The following is a 22153-nucleotide window of genomic DNA, read 5'->3' on the forward strand; positions in this document are numbered from 1 at the left end:
AGAATGCATTTAGTGTAATTTGTTAAAGCAAAGTGGCATAGATCAGGAAAAAAAAATCGGCAGGCTTTCTGATACAAAGCATTTCTCTGGCTTTCTGTGTGCTTTTGTAATTGTTGGTCTAATTAAGGTTTTGTCTCCACTCGCTAACCTGGTCTTGCCTGTGCACTTCCATCACCAGAACAACCATAGGTCCTACCTTCATAAAGCTGATAGCTCCAGTAGTTACAGGGGGTCACAAGTGGCAGTACAGAGGGGTGCCCTTCCTGTGTCATTCACAGAACACTGGGGGCAACAGTGGCAGCTCCCAGAGGAAATCCTCCCTCATTATGTGGAGTGAAAACCACTAGCCAGTCTGACAAATCAATCTGCCCACACTTATTTGCATCTGTAAGTGACCATAGGTTTTACTCACCTTCTTCCTTCAGAGAGTGTATGCTTATTTCTAATGGTGATGTCTTGAAATACTTTTCTTATGTTTTCAAATGTGTTTTCATCCACATAGTCATAGTCGTGTTGTTCTTCCTCTTCCTTTTCTGCCTCACAGTTTCCAAGTCCCTTATTTGTTAGATCTGAGAAATTAGCAAAAAATAACTGTAAGGATATCGGAGACTCTGCCCCTCACCCCAAAAATCTGTAATTTATACTGACAACCACAAAAACAAAAAACAAAGGAAGCAATGTTCTCCTTACTTTTCTGATTTTCGCAGAAGTTTTAAATGACTTGCTCAAGTTATTGAACAATATCTGTGATAGATCAAGAATGGAATCCAACATAGTATTTTTTAAAAGAATCTTCACTCTAAAGAATTCTTCTTTCAGTTTTTGCATAACGCTTGTTCGTCCAAATCTGTGGTCAAACAGATAATCTGTTGTCCGTTTCCTACTAACTGTCCATAGTCAGTTTATTAAGGTTTAATAAAATGGTTAAAAAGGGTGATTCCTGACAGTTGACAGGCAGGGAGTTAAAATTGCCTGACCACATCGAGAAAAGAACAGTCCACTGCCATCCCTGTTGCACATTTGCTCCCACGTGGTTCTTGGCCTGAAGAGATGAGCCCCTGCAGATAGGGAACTGTGGTGTTGCTTTGGGATTTCCTGGAGACATAACCCCCATTTTCTTCATTTTCAGAAGTTGATATGACAGAGGTACAGACTTTAAAGTGGTTAGAGGTTAAACTGAAAAGTTTTGAAGTGCATTTATTTGTGTTCACCTATTGGTCTAGAGCAATACTGAGGACAAAAGTTCCAAAAAAGCAGCAGTCTTTCCCCATAGGGCAGAGACCTACCGCTCCCCTGGGGCTAAAGGTAGATGCACAAGAGATGTGGCACCACTGGTCACATGGAACAGGACCTACAAGGATCACTCTCTGAGTGCCTCATGTCCCCACTCTGAGGCCACCACACCCCTTGACCCAGGCCTGTGATGGGGAAGAGCCAGGTGGCTGTAGGATCAGCTAGAGCTGAGACAGCAGTACAGAACTTCCCCTGCCAGCAGCAACTCACTCTTGGGGTTAATCATGAAGCCTCACATTTAATGGAACTGAGAGGATATTGTATTTCTAAAGCAAAAAGTTTCACCTCAAATGGCAAAACAGTGTGAAACACTGCTTTTAGGACAGCTGTTGCTGTTTGGTTAATTTACTGTGACATAACCTGGGACAACCTACAAATGTGCACAAGGCTACACAGCCTATCTGACCTTCCAGCAAGGCCATGCTTGTCAAACAGGTCTTTCTTTATGGGACTGAGTTTCTCAAACAAGAATCCTTCCAAGCTTGATCTTGTGACCACCATGTGCCACTTCAATCAAGAAAATAGCTCTATTCTCTTGGCAGTCTCCCAGCCACACTTGTGTTACTCCTGAGGCTCTCTTCCTGAAAAACTGAGTAGAACTCATTTCTTTCTGAAGTTGTGATCCTGTTTTTTTTAAAGGCTGGAAATAGCCATTAATTTAGTCAGGCAGCGTGCCAGCAAGGAGTTTATCATAGACCAATTCACCTACAGTTCCTTCCTCCCTTTAAGGAATGAGTAAGTCAGTAAAGCATTTCTAGATTTAGGCACCAAAAGAAAAAAAATCACGCCAAAAACCAAAATCTACAATAAGAAATTTAATTAAGATCTCACACATGTGGCCACGATCTTGTTAATAAGCATTTCCAGGTTTGTAGTTCATTTGTGGGTTGGCTGTGTTTGATGTTGGTAAAAGTAAACTAATGAATAAAACAGACACTGAAAGAATAAACTAATCCCCATGATTCAGCAACAGAAATGTTGTTTGTGCACTTAGATTTGCAAATATGGATACAAGGTATGGGTTGCTCATGGATGACATAGATAGACTTTCTTCTTTCCCAAATACACACAAATAAAATGATGTGTTTCTAAGCAAGACAGTTCAAGGAGAAAGCAGATTAATGTCATCAGGCCAGACTAAATCACAGCTCTCTACAGTCGCATATGTGTGTAGTATGCCTTCTGAAATATATATATGTGCACTTCAATAAAGCATTAAGCAATGAATGGGACAAGTTGAACGATCCCAAGGGAATTTTGAACAGTGAAATCAATTCAATTTTCTTCCCTTATAGAAAAAGAATCTATTAGCCTCAACATTGAATTACCAAATCAGATATGCCATCTCAGCCTTATAAGAAAGCAAGGCTCATGTCAATGTGCTGTCTGTCTATCCATCAATCTCTTCAGTACTTTAAAAAGTTTTTTTGCCAATTTCAGTCAGATTTGAAAAGGGGGCAGAAGTCTCAACGTGGTTACAAAAGCGAGAGTTGAATTAGTTCCGCTATTGAAAGAAAAGCTTGCAGAACACAGCTGTTATACACTCCATTTGGCAGCAGACAGCAAGATAAATCAGCGTGTGCATATTGGTTGGCCACTCAACAAACGCATAGCTCCAGACCTGCTCTTTTTCATTTGATAGGAGTGCCATAAGGAGAGTTTCGGTTATTATCAGGGAAAGGGGAGAGGAGCAGTAGGGGATAACAGACCTGAATACTTATTAAACCAAATTTCATTAATTCTGCTCTTCCTGGAACAATTTATCTAATTACATTTGACTTTACAGTGGAAGGAAAATGCTCTGCAGACTAAAAATTTCCATTTATTTCACTTGTATCCTCAAGTGAGATGAATTTGTTGTGTTTTGGTTTCTTTTTCTCAGAATGTGCTTTCTGTTTTTTCACGAATTTCAGAGTCACAAAGAGTTGTCAAGGTTCTCCATTCTGCCTCCAATCAAAATGTAGGCTACAGAAGTAACCAAACCCATTAAGACCCGTGCTTGAATGAAAGCATTGCTAGAAACTCCAACTCACAAACAAGACTGCACATGTAAACGCTCCTGGTCATGATCGTAACATAGTTTTATAGCTGTGGTAAATATCTCAGTTCAGGATTTATGCTGCATAAAGTAAGATTCAACCACATAATAACATTTAATGTTTATTTATGCCTAACCTGCAAACAATAGTTGTGAATTATTCTGTGCAATAATATTCTGAACTAAACATAGTAGAACCATATCCTTGTTTCTGCACACCACTTCAGTGAAAATGTACAAAATGAAGGCATATGCACAAGCCAAAGTGTTTTTATAAAGTAACGTTTTATTTGCTGTGAGCCTGGTTCTGACGCTCCTCAGTGCTAATTAGAACTAATTCCTTAGAGACTACTACAGAAAGCTATCCAGCAAAGCTCATCCTCAATGTTATTAATAAACATATGAAGGAAAACATGGATTCATGGATTCACCAAGGGGAGATCCTGTTTGACCAAACTAATAGCCTTCTACGAGGGCATAAGTGGCTGGCTAGATGAGGGGAGAGCAACAGATATCATCTGCCTTGACTTCAGCAAGGCTTTTGACACTATGTCTCATAACATCCTCATCAGAAAGCTCAGGCAGGGTGGCTTGGATGAGTGGATGGTGAAGAGGATCAAGAATTGCCTTAATGACAGAACCCAGAGGGTGACGATGAATGGCATAGAATTGAGTTGGAGGCCTGTGGCCAGTGGAGTTGCACAGGGATGGGTTCTGGGGCCAGTCTTCTTCAACATCTTCATTAATGACCTGGATAAGGGGACAATGTACCCTCAGCAAGTTGGCTAATGACACCAAGCTGGGAGGACTGGCTGATTCCCCAGAAGGCTGTGCTGCCATTCAGCGGGATCTCGGCCAGCTTGAGAGTTGGGCAGAGAGGAACCTCATGAGGTTCAACAAGGACAAGTGCAGAGTCCTGCATCTGGGAAGGAACAACAACATGCACCAGTACAGGATGGGGATTGACCTGCTGGAGAGCAGCTCTACAGAGAAAGATCTGGGAGTCCTGGATGATAATAAACTTAACATGAGCCAGCAATGTGCCTTCATGGCCAAGAAGGCCAATGGCATCCTGGGATGCATCAAGAAGGGTGTGGCCAGCAGGTGGAGGGTGGTTCTGCTCCTCCTCTGCTCTGCCCTGATGATGCCTCATCTGGAGTCCTGTGTCTATTTCTGGGCTCCTCAGCTCAAGAGGGACAAGGAACTGCTGGAGAGAGTCCAGCACAGGGACACCAAGATGATCAGGGGACTGGAGCATTTTCCTTATGAGAAAAGGCTCTGGGATCTGGGGCTGTTCAGCTTGGAGAAAAGGAAACTGCAGGGGAATCTTATGATGCTGGATGTCAGAAGGCTGGGGCATCATTTTTTTCTGATATATCTAAGGAGAGGACCAGGTGTAATGGGATGAAGATGGAACACAAAACAGTTCCATTTACACAGAAGCAAAAACTCTTTTACTGTGAGGGTGAGGGAGCCCAAACACAGGCTGCCCAAGAAGGTTGTGGAGTCTCCTTCTCTGGAGGTCTTCAAAACCCACCCGGATGCATTTCTGTGTGATCTGATCAAGGTAAGCCTGTTTAAGTAGGGGGGTTGGACTAGATGATCTCTACAGGCCCCTTCCAACTCCTATGATTCTATGACAGAAGAATCAGAGCTCATGAAACTAATGGACTGTTCCTTGAGTTGGTATCCATCAACCATTCCTTCACATGATGATGTGGCATATATTTGAAAACTATGAAGTGCCACAATTAAAATACTTCATATGCACTGTAGGGTTACATCTCATTTATGGGTAATGTTTATCTCCCTCTGGAATCTACCATCCCATTGTTTGGAAAAGTTTAATCTTAAATTTATTTTCAAAACCAAACAAAAATTAATAAATTTCCTAAAAGAGACATCTGTTGACCTCTTTTGCTGTCCTTCTTTTTTAAAAATTGTCTTCTTTGTCACTTTCTTTCTAGTCTTACTTGCTGTTTTTATTGAATCCTTAGAGACACTGATTTCCAACGTTGCACTACTATCTCTTTTTGAAAAATAAATCCTCAATGTATGAACAGCCCCTGCAAATGAGAAACAGTTTCCACAAGTTTTGAACAATCTCATATTTCAGGCCCCAGCATACCTTTCTACAAGAGAGTAAGGAGAATGGTTCAAGGCACCATCATACACTCTCCAGGCTCCTAAACACTGCTCTTTAGAGGGCTGGTGGAGCAGATCAAGGCAGCACTGATGCAGAGTGAGAGAGGTGATTAACATGAAGACCTCTTTTAGTTACCCTGCACATAATACTGTGATGCTTCCTCCTTGGAATGATTTCTGTAAGCTCCTGCCTCTAACCTCTGTATATTAATGCAATTAAAATCAGTCATACCTAATAAATAAGGAAAATACGTAAGCATTCAGAGAAAATGCTTTCTTCTGTACAAGCTAGAGTTTGGTTAAGAAGACAATTGAAAATGTTCAAAGTTTATTTACTAAAGTGTACTTGTCATCCTATGAAATTATGTGATCTCTAGATTTTAAGTAATTTTCTTACCTTTTATCAAAACTTATCTCAGAAGCTAAATTGAGATAAGATGTGTCAGCCAAGAGTAAGTTTTGTCTTCACAGCCAAGAAAATGGTAAAGAGAGTCCAATTTTTTTTTTAAAGATAGTTATAGGATCATAGAAGCCAAAGGACCTAATAACACTTTTGCCCTAATCAAAGACTGCATACAGTAAAGGATTCCTAATTCATATTGCCTATATCTATGTGCCTAATTCAAAATGCTAATATGAAATCCCTGTGACATCACCAAAGCAAGAACAGCTTTTTAAAAAAATCATTCTGAATTCTATGTTTTGCTTTAAGTTTTGGGAGATTTTATGTTTAATTCATTTTAATATTTGGTTTAGAGCACAGCCACATAACCACATGTGTTGTCCTAACTGATGGAACAGCAAGCTACAGCACAAGACCAGGAATTTCTTAAACTGTCTTCTTTGCCAAGTCTAGTAGATGTTGCTTTTTTTTTAAGTTCCATTCTACTGTCCTCCTCAAGTGCATAGTATTAACATCTTCCATAAAATGTCCTGACATCGATAAACAAAGTCAATATAAACACTTTTTTATTGCAGACCACAACAATTTCAGAAACCTAAGACATGAACAAGAAGATTAGGCAATGTTTCAGAAACTCTGCTTAGAATAAATTTCAAGGTTAAAGAAAAACTGATATAGCAGATTTCTGATGACAGTTATTATTCTGCAGATATTGCTACTATTTCTAATGAATTAAAACTTAGTCAAATATAAGAAAACTTAGTCAAATATAAGAAAATAAGATCATATCTTTAGTGATAAATTCAGGTTTAATTGAGAGGGAGGAAAAATGTTCAGTTTCTTAGCCAAAAATGAATCCTATCTTCATTAGAATGAACTCTGTAAAGAAAGTCAGAAGCTTTGAAGAAAAACATGTTTCTTTTCTTTTCAGAATTATCTGGCCTTTGGTGAGAAACAGTCATTGTCTCTGTAACCGGTTTTTGGATTTTTTTTTGAGAGTACAGATTCAACATCCTTATTTGGAATTCGAAACAGGTTGGTGCTTTGAAGGGTGGCTTAACATTCACCAGTAGAAGTTTAAAGATTAGTCAGTGAATGGCACATTTCCTCCCACTCAAAACCCACAGGAGTGTGTCTATGTTATTAGTCTTGACGTGTTTTCTAATCCATTATCTTGTGAATTAGCAGAGCAGAGTAGACTCTCTGGAACAAGCAAGCTTGCTGCACGCAACTGTGGACTCATGGGAATCCCTTGGCTGGCCAGGAAGAACTGCTATATCATCTAATCCAATCTCCTGTATAATTCTGCAGTTATCTTTGAACTAAGCCAAATCACTTTGGACTACACTAACACATGTCTTTCAGGAAAACCTTTAGCTTTGATTTGAGTATGTCAGCGTACAATCCATTGCCGCTCTTTGGTCTAGCTTAAATCTGCGTGACCGAAACTTGTGCTACAGTCAAATTTATACAAAGTTTGCACAGGGATGGACTTCAAGACAATTGCCTTGTAATTTCCTAGCCTTGCAAAGAAGAAACATCATGATATTATCTCTTGATTTTCTATGTTTGTACTAAACAGAGGTACCAAGAGTTAGTTCAAAATCATAGAATCTTTCAAACGTTTCAGTTGGAAAAGGTGTTTAAGACCAATAAATCTAAAGAATAACCTAACACTGCCAAGCCCACCACTAAACTTTGTCCCTCAGCACCTCATCTATTTGTTTTTTAAATATCTCCAGGGATGATGACTCCACCATTTCCCTGGCAGTCTATCTAATGGTGTCTTAACAACTCTCTCAGTGAAAAAGTTCTCCTAATCTCCAATCTAAACCTCACTTGGTACAACTTCAGCCCATCTCCTCACGTCCTATCATTCATTACTTGGGAGAAAAGACTGACCCTCACTTCACTAGAACCTCCTTTCAGGTGGTTGTAGAGAATGATCATGTCTCCACTCAGCCTCCTCTTCTCCAGACTAAACAACTCCAGCTCTCTCAGCTGCACCTCGTAAGACTTGTTCTGCAAACTCTTCACCATCTCTGTTGCCCATCTCTGGACACACTCCAACACCTTCATGTCCTTCTTGCAGTGAGGAGCCCAGAACTGAATGCAGCACTCAAGGTGCATCCTCACCAATGCCGAATACAAGGTGACAATCACTTCCATGATCCTGCTGGCCACACTATTTCTGATACAAGCCAGGATGTCATTGGCCTTGTTGGCCACCTGGGCACACTGCTGGCTCATAGTCAGCTGTCTGTTGACTAACAGCCCCAGTTCCTTTTCTACCAGATAGCTCTCCAGCCACACCTGAAAAACACAAGTCTCTAACCATAAACTCAGGGAAATAGGAAAAAACAAAGACTCATTGATAATTAGTGTTTAAAAGAAATATCTCTACTGTAAGAAAGAAGAGTTAAGTTGGTAAGCTACTGTTGCAATTGATGTGTGGGTCTGAATCAGCAAAAAAGGGCATTCTGCATCACAAAAGAGATACCATAACAAAGTCTAAGATCTGAATGGAATGAAAGCCAAAAAAATAGAACAAGAATAGCTAAGAGAAAATAATTTAAATCTTGAAAAAGTATCTAGAAAAAACTTTCTTCTTAATTAGAGTGTTTCAGAATTAAAATCAAATGAAGAACTGGCTAGGAAAAAATCGATGTGTTAGAAAGTGAAAAATAGTGAACAAAAATCAAGTGCTATTGGAGATTTTGGAAAAGGTTTATCAAGGACATATGAATAAAGCTTTATTGTATGGACAAAAGACTAGTGCTACCTGCTCTGAATGGAGATAAGGTAGGCAGACTTCAGCCAGTGCAAATGAGGCAGCAACATTGCCTTGTTACTCTACAGTGTAGAAACACATTCAGTAGAAGGTCCAAATCAAGAATACTTTCAAAAACTCCAAGTCTGTGTTCTAGTGACCAGAACCACAAACTGCATGAGCTAACAAGCAGTGTGTAGGGGGAGGCAGAAACTTTGCTGTCAGCACGGTCAACAGAGGAAGTCCTCTGCCTAGGAACAGGTGAAAAGCCCCTTGATAGCTTCTGGGTGAGGATTTAGCAGACAGACCAACATGGGTGATGACACTGTGAGTGTCTGCCACAGACCCAGTGATTCATTAATGAGACAATGTGTACTCTCAGTAAGTTTCCAGATCATACAAAACCAGGAGAAGTAGCTGAAATGGTTGTGCTGCCATTCAGAGGTACTTTGACATGCTGGAGGACTTGGCAGAGAGGAAAGTTCGGTGAAGGAAAATGCAAGATCCTTCACCCGGGGAAGAATATTCCCATGCACCAGAACAGGCTGGGACTCATCATCTGGAAAGAAGTTTTGCAGAGAACATAGAGGTCATGGTAGACAAGTTGACCATAAGCCAGCATCATATCCTTGTGGCAAAGAAGTCCAACAACCTCCTGTAGTAGGTATGGTATAGACAACAGAGATCCCCCTCTTCTAAGCATGAGTGAGAGCACATCTGGAGTGCCAGGTTCAGATCTGGGCTTCCTGGTACAAGTGGAACACAGATATTCTGGAGTGAATTCAGCAAGGTGATCAAGGGACTGTTATACTGAAATACTATTATATCTGAAATACAAGGGAAGGCTGTCAAGAGTGGGACTGTTCAGTCTGGTGAAGAGAAGGCTCAGTAAGGATCTTATCACTAGGTGTAAATACCTGATGGGAGGATGTGAAGATGGAGTCAGACTCTTCACAGTGGTGCCTAGTAACAAACACAAGCAGTAACAAATAACTCTTACTGAGCTGAAATCTCAGTAACAGTAGGTCCCTCCAAACTTCTTTTCTCATCCAAGGGATCTCAGTTTAGAAACTACTGCATAGTTCCTGTCAGAAGTCTAGGAAGTGACATTATGACTCCACTTCTTGCTGCACAAACTGAGCAGCTGTGTTCAGAAAAATGTGTGAAAAATCTTGACTATAAAACCATTATGTGACTTTAACCTCTGTGGCTTTCTCTGTCTGTGAGGAGTCTAAAACCATCAAGTAAAGTACCTACATGAGCAGGGGCTTACTTCAGTAAGGACATTTTGACCATGTTTTCTTCAGGTGCATCGCCCATGTTTCCCATGCCTGCCTCTCCCTGCAGAGACTAATTCATGCAAGTGATCCAATTAATTCCTGTAGCATGGACAGGAGGTTTTAAGGTCAAGCCCTAGTGATTTGCAGGTAGTTCCCTTGGCACAAAAGAGTACAACTTTAACCCATCTTTGTATTATGTTTTTTCTGGGGTTTAAAAGAGAATACCATCCTTTGCAGCTACCAATATGGAAGCCTCAGCATTTACCCCTATAAAATCTACTCAAATCATTAAGCAGTGACATAATGAAATCTGCAGGGAGATTTTTCAAAGCCACAAAATGCCAACAAATTCAGAATTAACTTTCAAAGCAGTCAAATACCAAAATATTGTTAAAAAAACAGTCCCCAAATAATCAGCTTTTGTAGCAATAAGGATTAGTGAACATTCAACACACTACAATAATTCTTCACTATAAAAGTTGTTTATACGGGAAATTTCAATCTGCGTAGTTTCAAATAGGTAGTCATTTTTCAGTCTCACACACTAATGGCAAGACAGCAAAAAGAAAATTTATGTGAAGTTCTTATGTTGATATCAATTATCAATTAACAAATGCTGTGAGGATAAGTATTTGTGACTTTAGTATTGCAAATGATCCAGTGTTGTAATTAATGTGAAGTGTTCGTATTTCAGATATAATGCATGATTGACAGCTCAATGAAATAAATTGATTTTTTTATATAAGCTGCAAAGACTTCTGGATTTGTCCTCTTATGATCTAGCTTCTCAAATTCAGTACATTTCCTTTCTGAAAAAGGAAAAACTTTGAGGATAAGTAGAAAAACTAACCAGCTAGCAAAAACATTTGGGAAAAACAAACTTTTAAACCTGTTAGAATCAGTATATTTTATAACAGCTGATATAGATGCATCATCCTAAAGCAAAAGGAAAGTGCATCTTTTCCACATGTCTGTTCCTGAAAACTACTGAATATTCATGTGGCAGTGTCAATCAGAGTTTAATACCATGCTGCTGTTCAGAGCTTGGATGAATTTGCATTTATGGAGGAAGAACACAAATGTTCACTTTTCATCTCTTTTGACTAAGCTGCAGATTCCAAGTGAAATCACGCAAGGTAATCCCATATATAAATTATTTATCAAGGCTGGGGTAAAGTTTTGTTGTAATAACAAAGTCTGAACTCAAACCATAAAGCTTAACTGACCTTTAATCACACTGATTTCCACTGATGTAGCTTTCTCAGTCATGTCCTTATTCTCATGAAGCACCAAATCATTTTGACAACTAACTTGTAGTTCCAAAACATCGGCATCTTGATTTGAGCACAATTTCTTGGTGGTGTCTACACAGAAAATCTGAAATTACATAGAAGAGTACATTGACTTTACTTGTAAATTATTACCGCAAACTGTATGCTTTCAGAGATGTGACATGTAGGAGCAACATTCTTTGGGGTACTTCTGTGAATTTTAACCACAAATCAACCAATTGTTAAAGTCATCAATCATGTTTACCACAATGATTGTTCCTGAGGCATGTACATCACAAAACATGACCAAAAGGAACTCTAGGTGAAGAAATTACCCTTAGAAAATAACTTCAGACTTTCTTTTCTTTTTTTTTTTTGGAGGGGAGGGGATGTATAGCAAAAAAATGGCAAACACAAGGAGAAAGATTTATATATCCCTTTTGGTTCATACAGATTTCTTTCTGATTAAATTAATCATTCATTTAATGAGTTCTGTTACATATTACATCACAAATTCATATGAAGTTTGACATTTCAATTACATTAATCCAGTAGCATTCACAGTATAGTGTGTATAGTCAGATGACACGAACAGACAATTATGGAGTAATTAATTATAGTGTTGTTACACTGCAGAAAGTAAGTTATAGGGTTGCAATATTTGCACCACTTGAAATTCAGGCTTTATATATACATTTCAATAATTCTGGATTTAGAAAAAAATCTGATATGTTCATGTCATAACTACTTTAAGTCAAATGCGTATTTTTTGTCTATGTAAATAAGAATAAATGAAAAGTGTCAAAAAGTATATCTTCAAGGAGCTATACAGGACCTGTGGTGTAGGTACTGTCCAGTTGCAGTCATTATACCAGAGAGTATATCTTTTAAAAAATAAACAGTATAGATTTTCCATTAAAAATTAGTTGTAGATTTTCCTCAGCAGTGACAGCAGAGACAGAAGGTCATGTTGGTAAACCTGGCAGTAGCTACACAATAATAACATCTGATCTTTTCAGAGTCAGCCCACAATTTGGGAACACTCAATATAAGCCCACATTTTATGACAACATATCCCTTTTAAAAAAAATGATACTAGCTAGCAAGAAGAAAGCCATTGGTGACTGGGATAAAAAAAATTGAGAGACTATATTAAGAAGAACAGATGAGGATGAAATATGTAAAACATATGGCCAATTTTCCACAGTGAGTGTGTTATGACATGACTTAAGGGAAAGATCCTCATTTTCCAGTTAGAGGAATCTGTGGTAGTCTTCTCCATTTTCTAAAATAAACACTGCAAGCTTTATCCATAGGGATTGACTGAGGTACAGTATTTATTGCATGTTTGTGCATTACAGGTTGTACAATGCTGGCTGGTGCTCTTGATTGCAAAAGAGTCTCCGAGATCTAGCAAAGCTTTAAGAAGTCACATAAGGCATAAAATTCTCGAGGATTTGTACAAAAATAAATATGACTGAGAAATATTTTGTGAAGAGAAATGTCAGAAGAAGTTCTTCACAGCAGAGAATTAAAATAACTCAATAGAAAATGCACAGTTCAAACCAGGACAATGCTTGGCTGGTGTGTAGTGGAATAGCTTCACTGAGGCTACAGGACCTTTACCTTTCTTTCACCAGCAGAGCATGGCCTTTCTTTCATCTTCATTTCTTTTCTCCTGCACCTAAATATGTCTGTATGCACCACTTGTTGCCAGTCTGGCCTGGTAATACAAACACACACTTTATAGGTAGTTACTGAGAAACATCCACCTTCTGCTCAGGAGAAGTACATGCTTAAATAACCATTTTTCAAAGCTGTCACTAAACTTGTCCTATCATCAGTACCAGTCATATCTGTTTATCACAAATGAAAGGTGTTGGGAAGGGCAAGAAAACATTATTCACAGATTCTTTCTGTGTTCAAGTTATTGGAGATACTTGGCACACAGAAAGCTCTCACTTAAAAGTCAGCTTTCAGGGAACAAGGGAAATATAATTTAAACACATTAAACACATTACACATTAAAAAGTAATGTGTGTTTTTGGGTTTTTTTTTACATCACGAATTCTCTTTTTTTTTAGTCACATTAACACATTCATCCTAACAATCAATGTAATGAATGAATATGTTGAGGTTATTTGTTTTGCATTGCCTGAAGTAACTAAAAACAAGCCTTACTAGCAAAACAGAAAGATCCCTTCATTAAGAAGAATGGAGATGAAGTTTGTGCTAATCTTATCAATCAGCAGCAAAGTTACACACTGTGATACAAAGATTACCTGAGGCACCTTGCAAACAAATTAAAATTTGCAGAACTCAAATATTTAAACAGGATTACAGAAACCAAATTGTCACTTCACTATATGCTGAAATCTGATATCGCTTTAACATTCTTAATAGCACTATAGATAACAATTATAGTGGAGAACAAAACAGATAAGATGCTTTTTTAAACTATTTAAGAATGAAGTCTTACAATTGTCTTTCAAATACTAGGCAAGCTTAAGAGCACAGGGTTTCCATCTAGGTGGAATCATTGTTCCACTAATTTAAAGGAGTTAGACTATAAGCCATGTTTTTCAGTGTTTTTACTGCCAGAAGAAACACAGATTCAGTTAAAAACTCATGATCTGAACCACAGCCATGTGTTACAATAGAGTACTTGTGAGGAAATCTCAGCATCGAGAAAATCCAACCATCAGCTATACGTGTCCGAGCTAAAAATTTTACCCCAATTTGTAAGCATTTCTTGTTGCATCTCTAGAGTCACTCATTGGTTAGAAACAACTCAGAAGACAAAGTCCAAAGCCTTAAAGGTAAAGTAGCTGAGGTTTGTGCAGTCCACATCAGGAAACAGGAAGTGTTGTATCAAACAAGACACAAAAACTTGTGAGAGCTGAGGTGAGAACTAAAGGCAGGAGATGCATTGCTTCAGTAAGAACGGCAGTTTCAGCATTTTGCAGATGTTGTGAGTGCAGTTTATTGAAGGTACATGAACTGAAAACACTGTAGTGGCAAAGTGAGTTTTGGAGGGAATGGTTTGAACTACCTTCCCTTGATTACCTGACGAGCCATTTGTATGTGTGTGCACATGAGCCTGCTTCTGCAAGCAAGGTTTCCTTCGACTTCTCTGCTCTAGAAGCAGTGAAATCTGACAGTAGTTTTTATGAATAGCACTGCACAAATAGTAATGTTTTGCCTGTCTACAGCCCAAAATACACAAGGCCTATTCAAAAAATGCCAGTTTGCCTGTAATTTAAGTGTATGCTAGCATCACCTTCTCACACCTCCAAGGTGTGTTCTCCTACGACCTCAAAAAATCAGGCTAATAGCAGTTGTCTCCGTGCGAATATTTCTTTTATTACTCTTGTCTAATTGCTTTTTGAACTCATTTACATTTCTCTTACCACCATAATGTGGCAATGAGTTCCAGAGTTTGCTTCTGCATTATGTAAAATATTTTTTCTTTTTTTTCCTACTGCTTTACCTCATAGTTTCATGCTGCTGCTGTAAAGCCTCTCTATTCATTTTCTCCCTGCATTCAGATTTTTTCTCTTTTTTTTTTTTTTTTTCCTGAGTCTCCTCTTCTTCAGGCTGGTCTATTTAATATTTCCTCTTACAGAAGCCAAATTGTAAACCCTGATGCTTCAACTCCTTAAATTTCTGCTTCTTTGCAAGATACAACCCAAAACTACTCAAGATAGTCCATATAGCACAAATACTTAATCCTGCTGTATTTGATCACAGCTAATCAGTAAACCAGGAAAACAGCACAGGAGTAGAACAGGAATTCTTACTAAAAATAAACCAAACAAAAACCCACAAAAAAATCAAAACTTTTGTGATGTCCAGCAAAATGAGTGTAACCTCTGAGACAGAATAACAGAAAGAGAAGCTCTTAAAGCAAAGTAAGGCACGGAAAAACAATAGGCTGTTTAATCTGTTTTTTTAAAAAAGGAAAATAATACAAGTATTCATAATACACATTATTGGTTTGGTTGCTTTATTGTTTTTGTTCTTTTTGTTTTTTTGGGTTTTTTTTTAAGGAAAGAAAGTCTCAACAGCATCTAGAACAATCAGAGTAAAGAAGGAGAAATAACATTTGTTTAAAGTACGGAAAAATGTGGGAGTAAATATGAAACCAACAGCTGACATAATCTCTGAAAATGATGTGAGAGATGTAGTGGCATAAACCAATCTGACAAAACTATGCTTTTCCAGACAGAAAGTCAAGCTGTTATATGATTACAAATGACTCTTGTGAAGAGGAGTACTCATTTGTTGGAGCAATCAGTGCTGGACATGGCACTACACCTTTGGAGTACATTTATTATGAGTCACCTATGCTAGTAGATAGAGATCATAAACCTTTTACTACAATCTTTAAAGACAGCTTGGAGAGGCACTCTCTGCTGCTTTCAGAAACTCAAGCTAAAGCTCTAGATATATAGCTTTGCTTTGCCATATACTGCATGTGTGCATTTATTTGTAACATCATTAATTTCTGCACACACCTTTCCACCAGAAAAAATGCTGTATATATAGAAATTTAAGTGTAATGAATGACTTTGTAGTCCAAACACATTTCACTCTTTCTAGACAAAAAAAGAGACAATTTATTCACACAAGCAACAAATGAAAATCCTGTAAGAGAGTCACACAGCACTGTATTCATAGGGAAACTCAATGCAGGCTGAATGAACTGTTAGCTTTTAGTAGTTTGAAGAATATTTTAAGGAAATTATGAAAGAGGGTTAGAGAGAGATATATCAGCCCCAAGTGAGGCAAGGTATTCATGGTTGTTAATTTATGGAGAAGACTTCATGAGTTTCAAAGCAATATACAGAATGACAACCTACCTATATAATTTTGCTCCGACCATCATTACATCTGCATGACTTTCTACATATGTGCTGATTTGTCATTCCCAGATTGTATCAATACAGAACCAAGGTATCACAGTCAGAGCCTCAGACCACCTTGAAACACACATCTGAACTATCTTATGATTTGCAAGAGTGTCAGTTGGAGTAACTACATCAGTCAGATTTACATCAGTGTTAGTAAAAATAAAATTTTGCCTGCTCTATGAGTAGAAATAAGAATGAGTACTTCCAACAAACAGATGGGAAACACAAATTCAGACAATAGGAATCCACACATGGAAACTGCTGACACCTCTCAGGAAATTTACATTATTATGGCAGACAGTTAGGACTGATTTATTCCACTTGAAAGGAAACAATTACCCTTACATTATAACTCATTTATATCCCAAGGTAGCATTCTTGCATGATCTATTGGTTAGCCAACTTATCTTGCACATCAATGTAATTTTTGCAAGGGCACAGTGTACCCATAGTTAAGGGTACGGACAAGGGTGTATGATTTTGTAGTAGAGAACTTTAACAGTCTTCCTCGTTGCACTGATTCCAGTACATGATGTCAAGCCTTCATTTTCCACAGTCCATTGGAGTGTGGAAAAAGAGACGAGCTAGTTAGAAGATGCTTCAGAAAGGCCATGGGCAATAAAAAGGATCTTCATTTAGCCTCATTAACATACAGGACAGAGCACTTTGGAGAATTATTATTTGCCTGCAGAACTCATAAAGTACTATAAACTACAGATGAACTATTTTTGCCAAAGAAGGGGTCAAGGTTGTATCATTTCAAAGACAGGAGCGAAATTACATTAGTTCATGAGTGTTTCTCTGCCTAAGAGAGACCTGAGACTTCTGATCAAATTAAGTTTTTTTGATTGAGGTTCAAGCTCCTAACAGGTTTCTCCCTCACAAAGTACTTTCTGTACATGCCTAAAATATCACAATTAATTTGACTTTCATCATTAATAGTCTGAGTTTTCCCAAGGATTAAAATGGGGAAGGCAATGTAGAAAAGTCATGATAGATTGTAGGCAAATGCCACTGTAGGCTCATTCTTAGGGTTTAAATCATGTGTTTAAAATATTGTGTTTTCCTAACAGTAAGGGGAGAACCAGGTAATTCTCATTCAGAGCTTGAATACGAGTATTTGTGTTTAAAAAAACAGAACAGAGCAAAATGTCATGTTCTAGCTGTATCTATTTCTACAAAAATAAAAGCAAGTAAAGTACCAACCCAAATAGTCTTAGAGAAATCAACAGCACCTGGGCCATTCTCCATTTTGCCTGAGACTCAGTTTACTGATGGGCTTGAACAAATATTGTTTAAAAAAAGAAAGAGAATAAATGGGGAAGAGACGGACATTTCTGTACAGAGTGCAAGCTGTTCTGGTTTAGGGGGTGCTGGCGAGTACCACTAGATGGCTGCATCCCCCGCCATATCCCGACGAGTCTTCCCGAGGAAAACTAGGTTGCCAAGGCTTACAGTTCAACGGCAAAACAATAGGTAAAACTTAGCATGCAAAACTCTCATGTGACAAAGATTTCTCTTTCTAGTACACCCCATTCCCCCCATTTGAAAGCACGAGCACAACAAATTTCCCAGTCTTCATCGGATTCAATCATTTCCCGAGGCAATGAAATGTGGTGGAACCTGTTACTTAAACATGTGAGGCTTAATAATTTGTGGGGAGTAACAAATGAAGGTAAAAATGATCCAGCAAACAGGATGACCTTTAAAGAAGGGCTGTTGCATGTGCATGACATAAGATTTCAAAGAAATTTCATGAGGGCTTTAAGGAGCTAATTGAATGCTGCAACTTTTCACCAACAGTTGCCACAGTTCAGGTACATTTTCCACAGCTGATTGAGACAAAATAAGTTTCACTATTTTATCAATAAAAAACATGCAAGAGTGTACTGCTATTGCATTCTACTAAAATTCTTTGCTCGCTCCAGAAATTCAGAGCCCCTAGCTTTTTGTTCTTAATCCAATGACTTTCATGTACTCATTCACTTCTCACAGTACTCATTTAATCATTTATTGTTGAACAAGATCTTTTTCTTTTCCAAAATCTGTCCCGGAATAGTACAGATTACGTCTCAAGAGACTTCAAAATGAAGCTTTGCTACCAAAGGATCTTTTATGTCAATGGGTAACTAGAGCTGTCAGTCTCTTTTCCCAGACATTTTTCTCCTGATCTGTGTGTGTACAGCAAAAGAGAACAGAAAATTATGTTGGGCACCCTTGAGTGGCCTGGGATGAAACAATGCTGTATTAGCCAGCAAAAAATCACCAGGCTTACACCTTCAGCTATTAGTGTCACAAATCAAAGAGAGTATTTTTAAATAGTTTTTTTTTTTTGCAATAGTTTGAAATGAAAAATACAGAACTGCATAATACCCTTCTAGCTCCATCTCTTCTATCTCCTCTCACTGCTAAATATGTAAACGGGGAAGCACTTGAACTTCAGAGCAGAGAACAGATTTTTCATCTTTACTGTACTGTACTATGATGTTAACATTACATTTACTTTTGTAGATATGTCTTAAGGCCTGTTATTTCCTGAGTACTTAGTCTTAAACTGCACTTTTTTATTCAACACACTGTGCAGTAAAAGACAAGTATTGTTTTCTGCATTTTGCATGCTGGCAAATTGAAATGTACTCTATTCCACACAGCTCCAAAAGTGAGTAGGAACTGGTGAGATCCCTCCCCCTTTCCATTCACCCTAGCTCTTCACCATTCTGTCCTTTCTGCCAGCAGCACTGCCTGCTTGCACTGCCCAGCAATGGCAGCTAAGCTTATGAGTGCTCAGCTACAGAAATTAGGCCTGGGCTGCCTCAGATTGGGCAATGAAATGCAGTTAGTAGCCACCTGTGAAAATCAGGTTTCCATAGCACTCTCGGCGTGAGAAAGCAACCGTGAAAAGAATCAAGAAGGGGAACTGTTGTTTGATGGAGAGTCCAAAGCCTTAACCCCAAGGCAGGCTTTGCTCTTTTTCTGGCTATTCACCCACTGAAGTTCTTGGGAGAGAAAAAGTGGAAATCTGAAGATGCAAATTATTATGATCTGCTTCTGTATTGCAACTACATCTCACCTCAGCAAATGGAAGTGCTTGTTTGTTCAAAGACTATGAAATGTTGCATTTTGTGAAATCACCACTTAAGCAGAAGATGTGACTTCTTCTCATTTATCTTAATGGGACATTAACTGGAAATTTAATTACAAGGGAGAGCTAATTATCTGCAGGTTTGCCAAACTGCAGATGGAATCTACTCAACAGAATGAAATCTGAATGCTGAAGCCAATACGAACATAAGTGCAGTTTAGTGTGGGGAAAATTTGAATTGAAACCAAATGAAAAGAAGAACGAAATTTCCAGTAACTCCTGACATAAGAACCTCAAAAGAGGCACCTCTCACTGCACCATTCCCTTAGCTGTCTCTCCCTCGGTCTGCAGATCTTCTCTGACCCTAAAAAAATGAAACAAAAGCCACACAGGTCAAAATGCATCTCACCCAGTACTTTTTCTTTGCCATTGCCCTAAGCAAGCACCAAAGAAGAAGGACAAAGCAAGGCAATCTGCTACCTCCAAATACACTCTCAGCCTCTTGCTATTTTCAGCTCAGGGAATTTCCTGAGTTTGACATGGTTTGTCTATCAGTAACCCTCTAACAGTCTCTCTTCTAAGTATTTGTCTAGCCTCCCCTTGAATGCCTGATCCACTTGCAGCTTTCTTCTGTCTCCCCTCTGTCTGAGAGTATCCTGCCCTGTTTCCTCTAATTGTAGCCCTGCAGAGAGTGGGGAGGGGGGGGAGGAGTAGGGGAACAACATTTTAAAAACGAATTGTTTTCAAGTTCTTACTGCTGTGCTGCCCTTCCTAGCAAGAGTCTGCAAGTCCAGCTGCAGAGCTCATGCTGTGCTTCCTCCTACTGCACAATAGAAAAAACTGTTCGTGGCAGACAGCAGCTTCAGGAAAGCAGCAGGACATCACGTTGGTAGGAATTAAATATTCCAGACTAGATTCCGATGTCAGAAACCAGGTGTAAATCTGGAGTCATACCCTGCAGTTCAGAAGCATTATTCTGGATTTACTCAGCCATATCTGAGTTCAGCATCAGGCTTCTTGTTTTCAAAATCATCTGGTTTCCAAGCCACAGTGTAACAGCAGGAAAGTAACAGCAGGAGTGAAAGGAAAAATCAGTTGTTTTATTAGTAAAATGCATGCCTACTTTAAGAGGCATTTCTGCAACGTTTGGATCCCTTCAAGAATTTTGCCTTCTCGTGCATGTGTACACATATAAGGCTACAGAGAGGTATGAGTATATAAATATTTCAACTTGTCCACTAGAACAGTATGTTTTGGCAGAAAGAAGCTATTGTGCCCCATTTTTCACATCACTCTTTGTTTTATGTTCTCCGATATAATTTCCAAACTCTGACACTAAATTTACCCACAACTGTGTTAAAGTGCACAACAGTGGTTAGCAAACTTGACCAAGACACAGTGGGTTTTTGATTTGTGGTCAATACTGAAAAATTTCCTGAGGAGGAGCTGGGTTCTTCCTCATCCAAAAGAACTTTTGTGTTCTGGAACTTCTGGTAAATTAGCAAGTGCCTACCCCCAGAAAAAATTAACTTGTCAAAGCTATTAAAAGGGGGCTTTTGAGTCTGTTTCTGTCTGTTGGCATTTTAGATTTTGAATTTCTTCAGTTTGGTGCAGGGGAAAAAAAAAAGTTAGGGAAGGGAAGGTTTACAAAGGCATTTGCTCCTCAGTATCAAAATGAGATGGTGTAATACAATATGCCACCCTTCCTGAAGCACCCTCCCTCCTGGGCACTAGACCTAGCTGGGTTATGGGAGGTCTGAGAGCTCTACCCAGGTTACCTCTATGGAAAATGGTCAGCCTTCATCATCAGTCCACTTCAGAGCCAGGCTGTAGATTTAAACCTTGAATCACCCCAGTATCAAGCTATGAGGAGGAGAATCAAATGCCCTCCTCTGCTCATAACTATTTTACAGTGGTTTTGATACATTCACTCCATTTCCAGGTTCCTTCCAGAGTCTAGCACTTGTAGGACAGACTTGGCATCCCAGTTGTCTTCAGGGCTATGCCCTGTGGCACTTATAAAGCCTTTTAAGCCCATTCAAAAAGAGATAGATAAGAAGTCGACCTCAAGTTGTACCAAGCTGGATACGAGGAGGAATTTCCTTACTGAAAGGGTTGTCGTGCATTGGAACGGGCTGCTCAAGGAGGTAGTGGAGTCATCATCCCTGGAGGTGTTTAAGAGGTGGGCAGATGTGGTATTTAGGGAAATGGTTTTATGGTTGATAGGGCTGAGACAAAGATTGGACTTGATGATCTTAAAGGTCTCTTCCAGACAAAACTATTCTAAGGTTCTAAGAGAAGATCTGTACAAATCTCAACTAGTTACTTCTTGAATCAGTGTTAAAAAATGGCTTAAAAAAAAACAACTGGAAAATCATTCTAGTAAGCAGCAAGGAAAACAGTGATGATGGTACTTGGCTTGTACACTAAGAAATGTGAAATAGCAGAAGTGGATTTATATTCAGTCATTTTACATTGTATTGTGGAAGTCAAGGGCTGTGGTGTACATGTTTGTAATAACTCATAATGGTTCATAGGACACGGATGTGCCATATCACAGGCTTCTTCCAGCACAGCACCACTGTTCTTTGCCTCCTGTATCTTCTTCCAGGTGGTTATGTAGTAATTATATGTTTTCTTCCCTTGTGGTGACTATGATGGTATCTGTGACACTCATTTCTGTTGCTCCTAAAGGAACTATTCTGGAGACAGTAGTTACTCATTTTCACTGTATTCTATTTATTTATAATACTATTAAAAATATGAGCATAAAAATGTACCCATCATCTGCACTGCAGAACTATGGCTTAAATTATAGACAAAGCTAAAATTCTCCCAGTATTGTTTCTTAAAGTTATACTGGCTTTCACATCAAAACTGGAGCTAAGTCAGATGAGAAAGAATTAAACAATCTAAATCTATACTTTTTTCACATCTACAAAACACATAAAACAATGG

The 22153-nt window shown here is 38.7% G+C and overlaps 1 protein-coding gene across 1 annotated transcript in view; it reads right to left on the reverse strand.

Annotated features, from left to right (window-relative positions):
- Window positions 1-408: 408 nt before the first annotated feature.
- THEMIS (thymocyte selection associated) overlaps window positions 409-22153 on the reverse strand; it is an 87300-nt gene continuing 65555 nt past the window's right edge. Inside the window, exons 5-6 of the mRNA XM_061989864.1 lie at window positions 11156-11306; window positions 409-569 (exon numbers count right to left, since the gene is read on the reverse strand). Of these exons, the coding sequence (XP_061845848.1) occupies window positions 409-569; window positions 11156-11306 (312 nt within the window). The remainder of the gene's footprint in view (window positions 570-11155; window positions 11307-22153) is intronic.

This window comes from Colius striatus, chromosome 2 (assembly GCF_028858725.1).
Source record: "Colius striatus isolate bColStr4 chromosome 2, bColStr4.1.hap1, whole genome shotgun sequence".
NCBI lineage: Eukaryota > Metazoa > Chordata > Aves > Coliiformes > Coliidae > Colius > Colius striatus.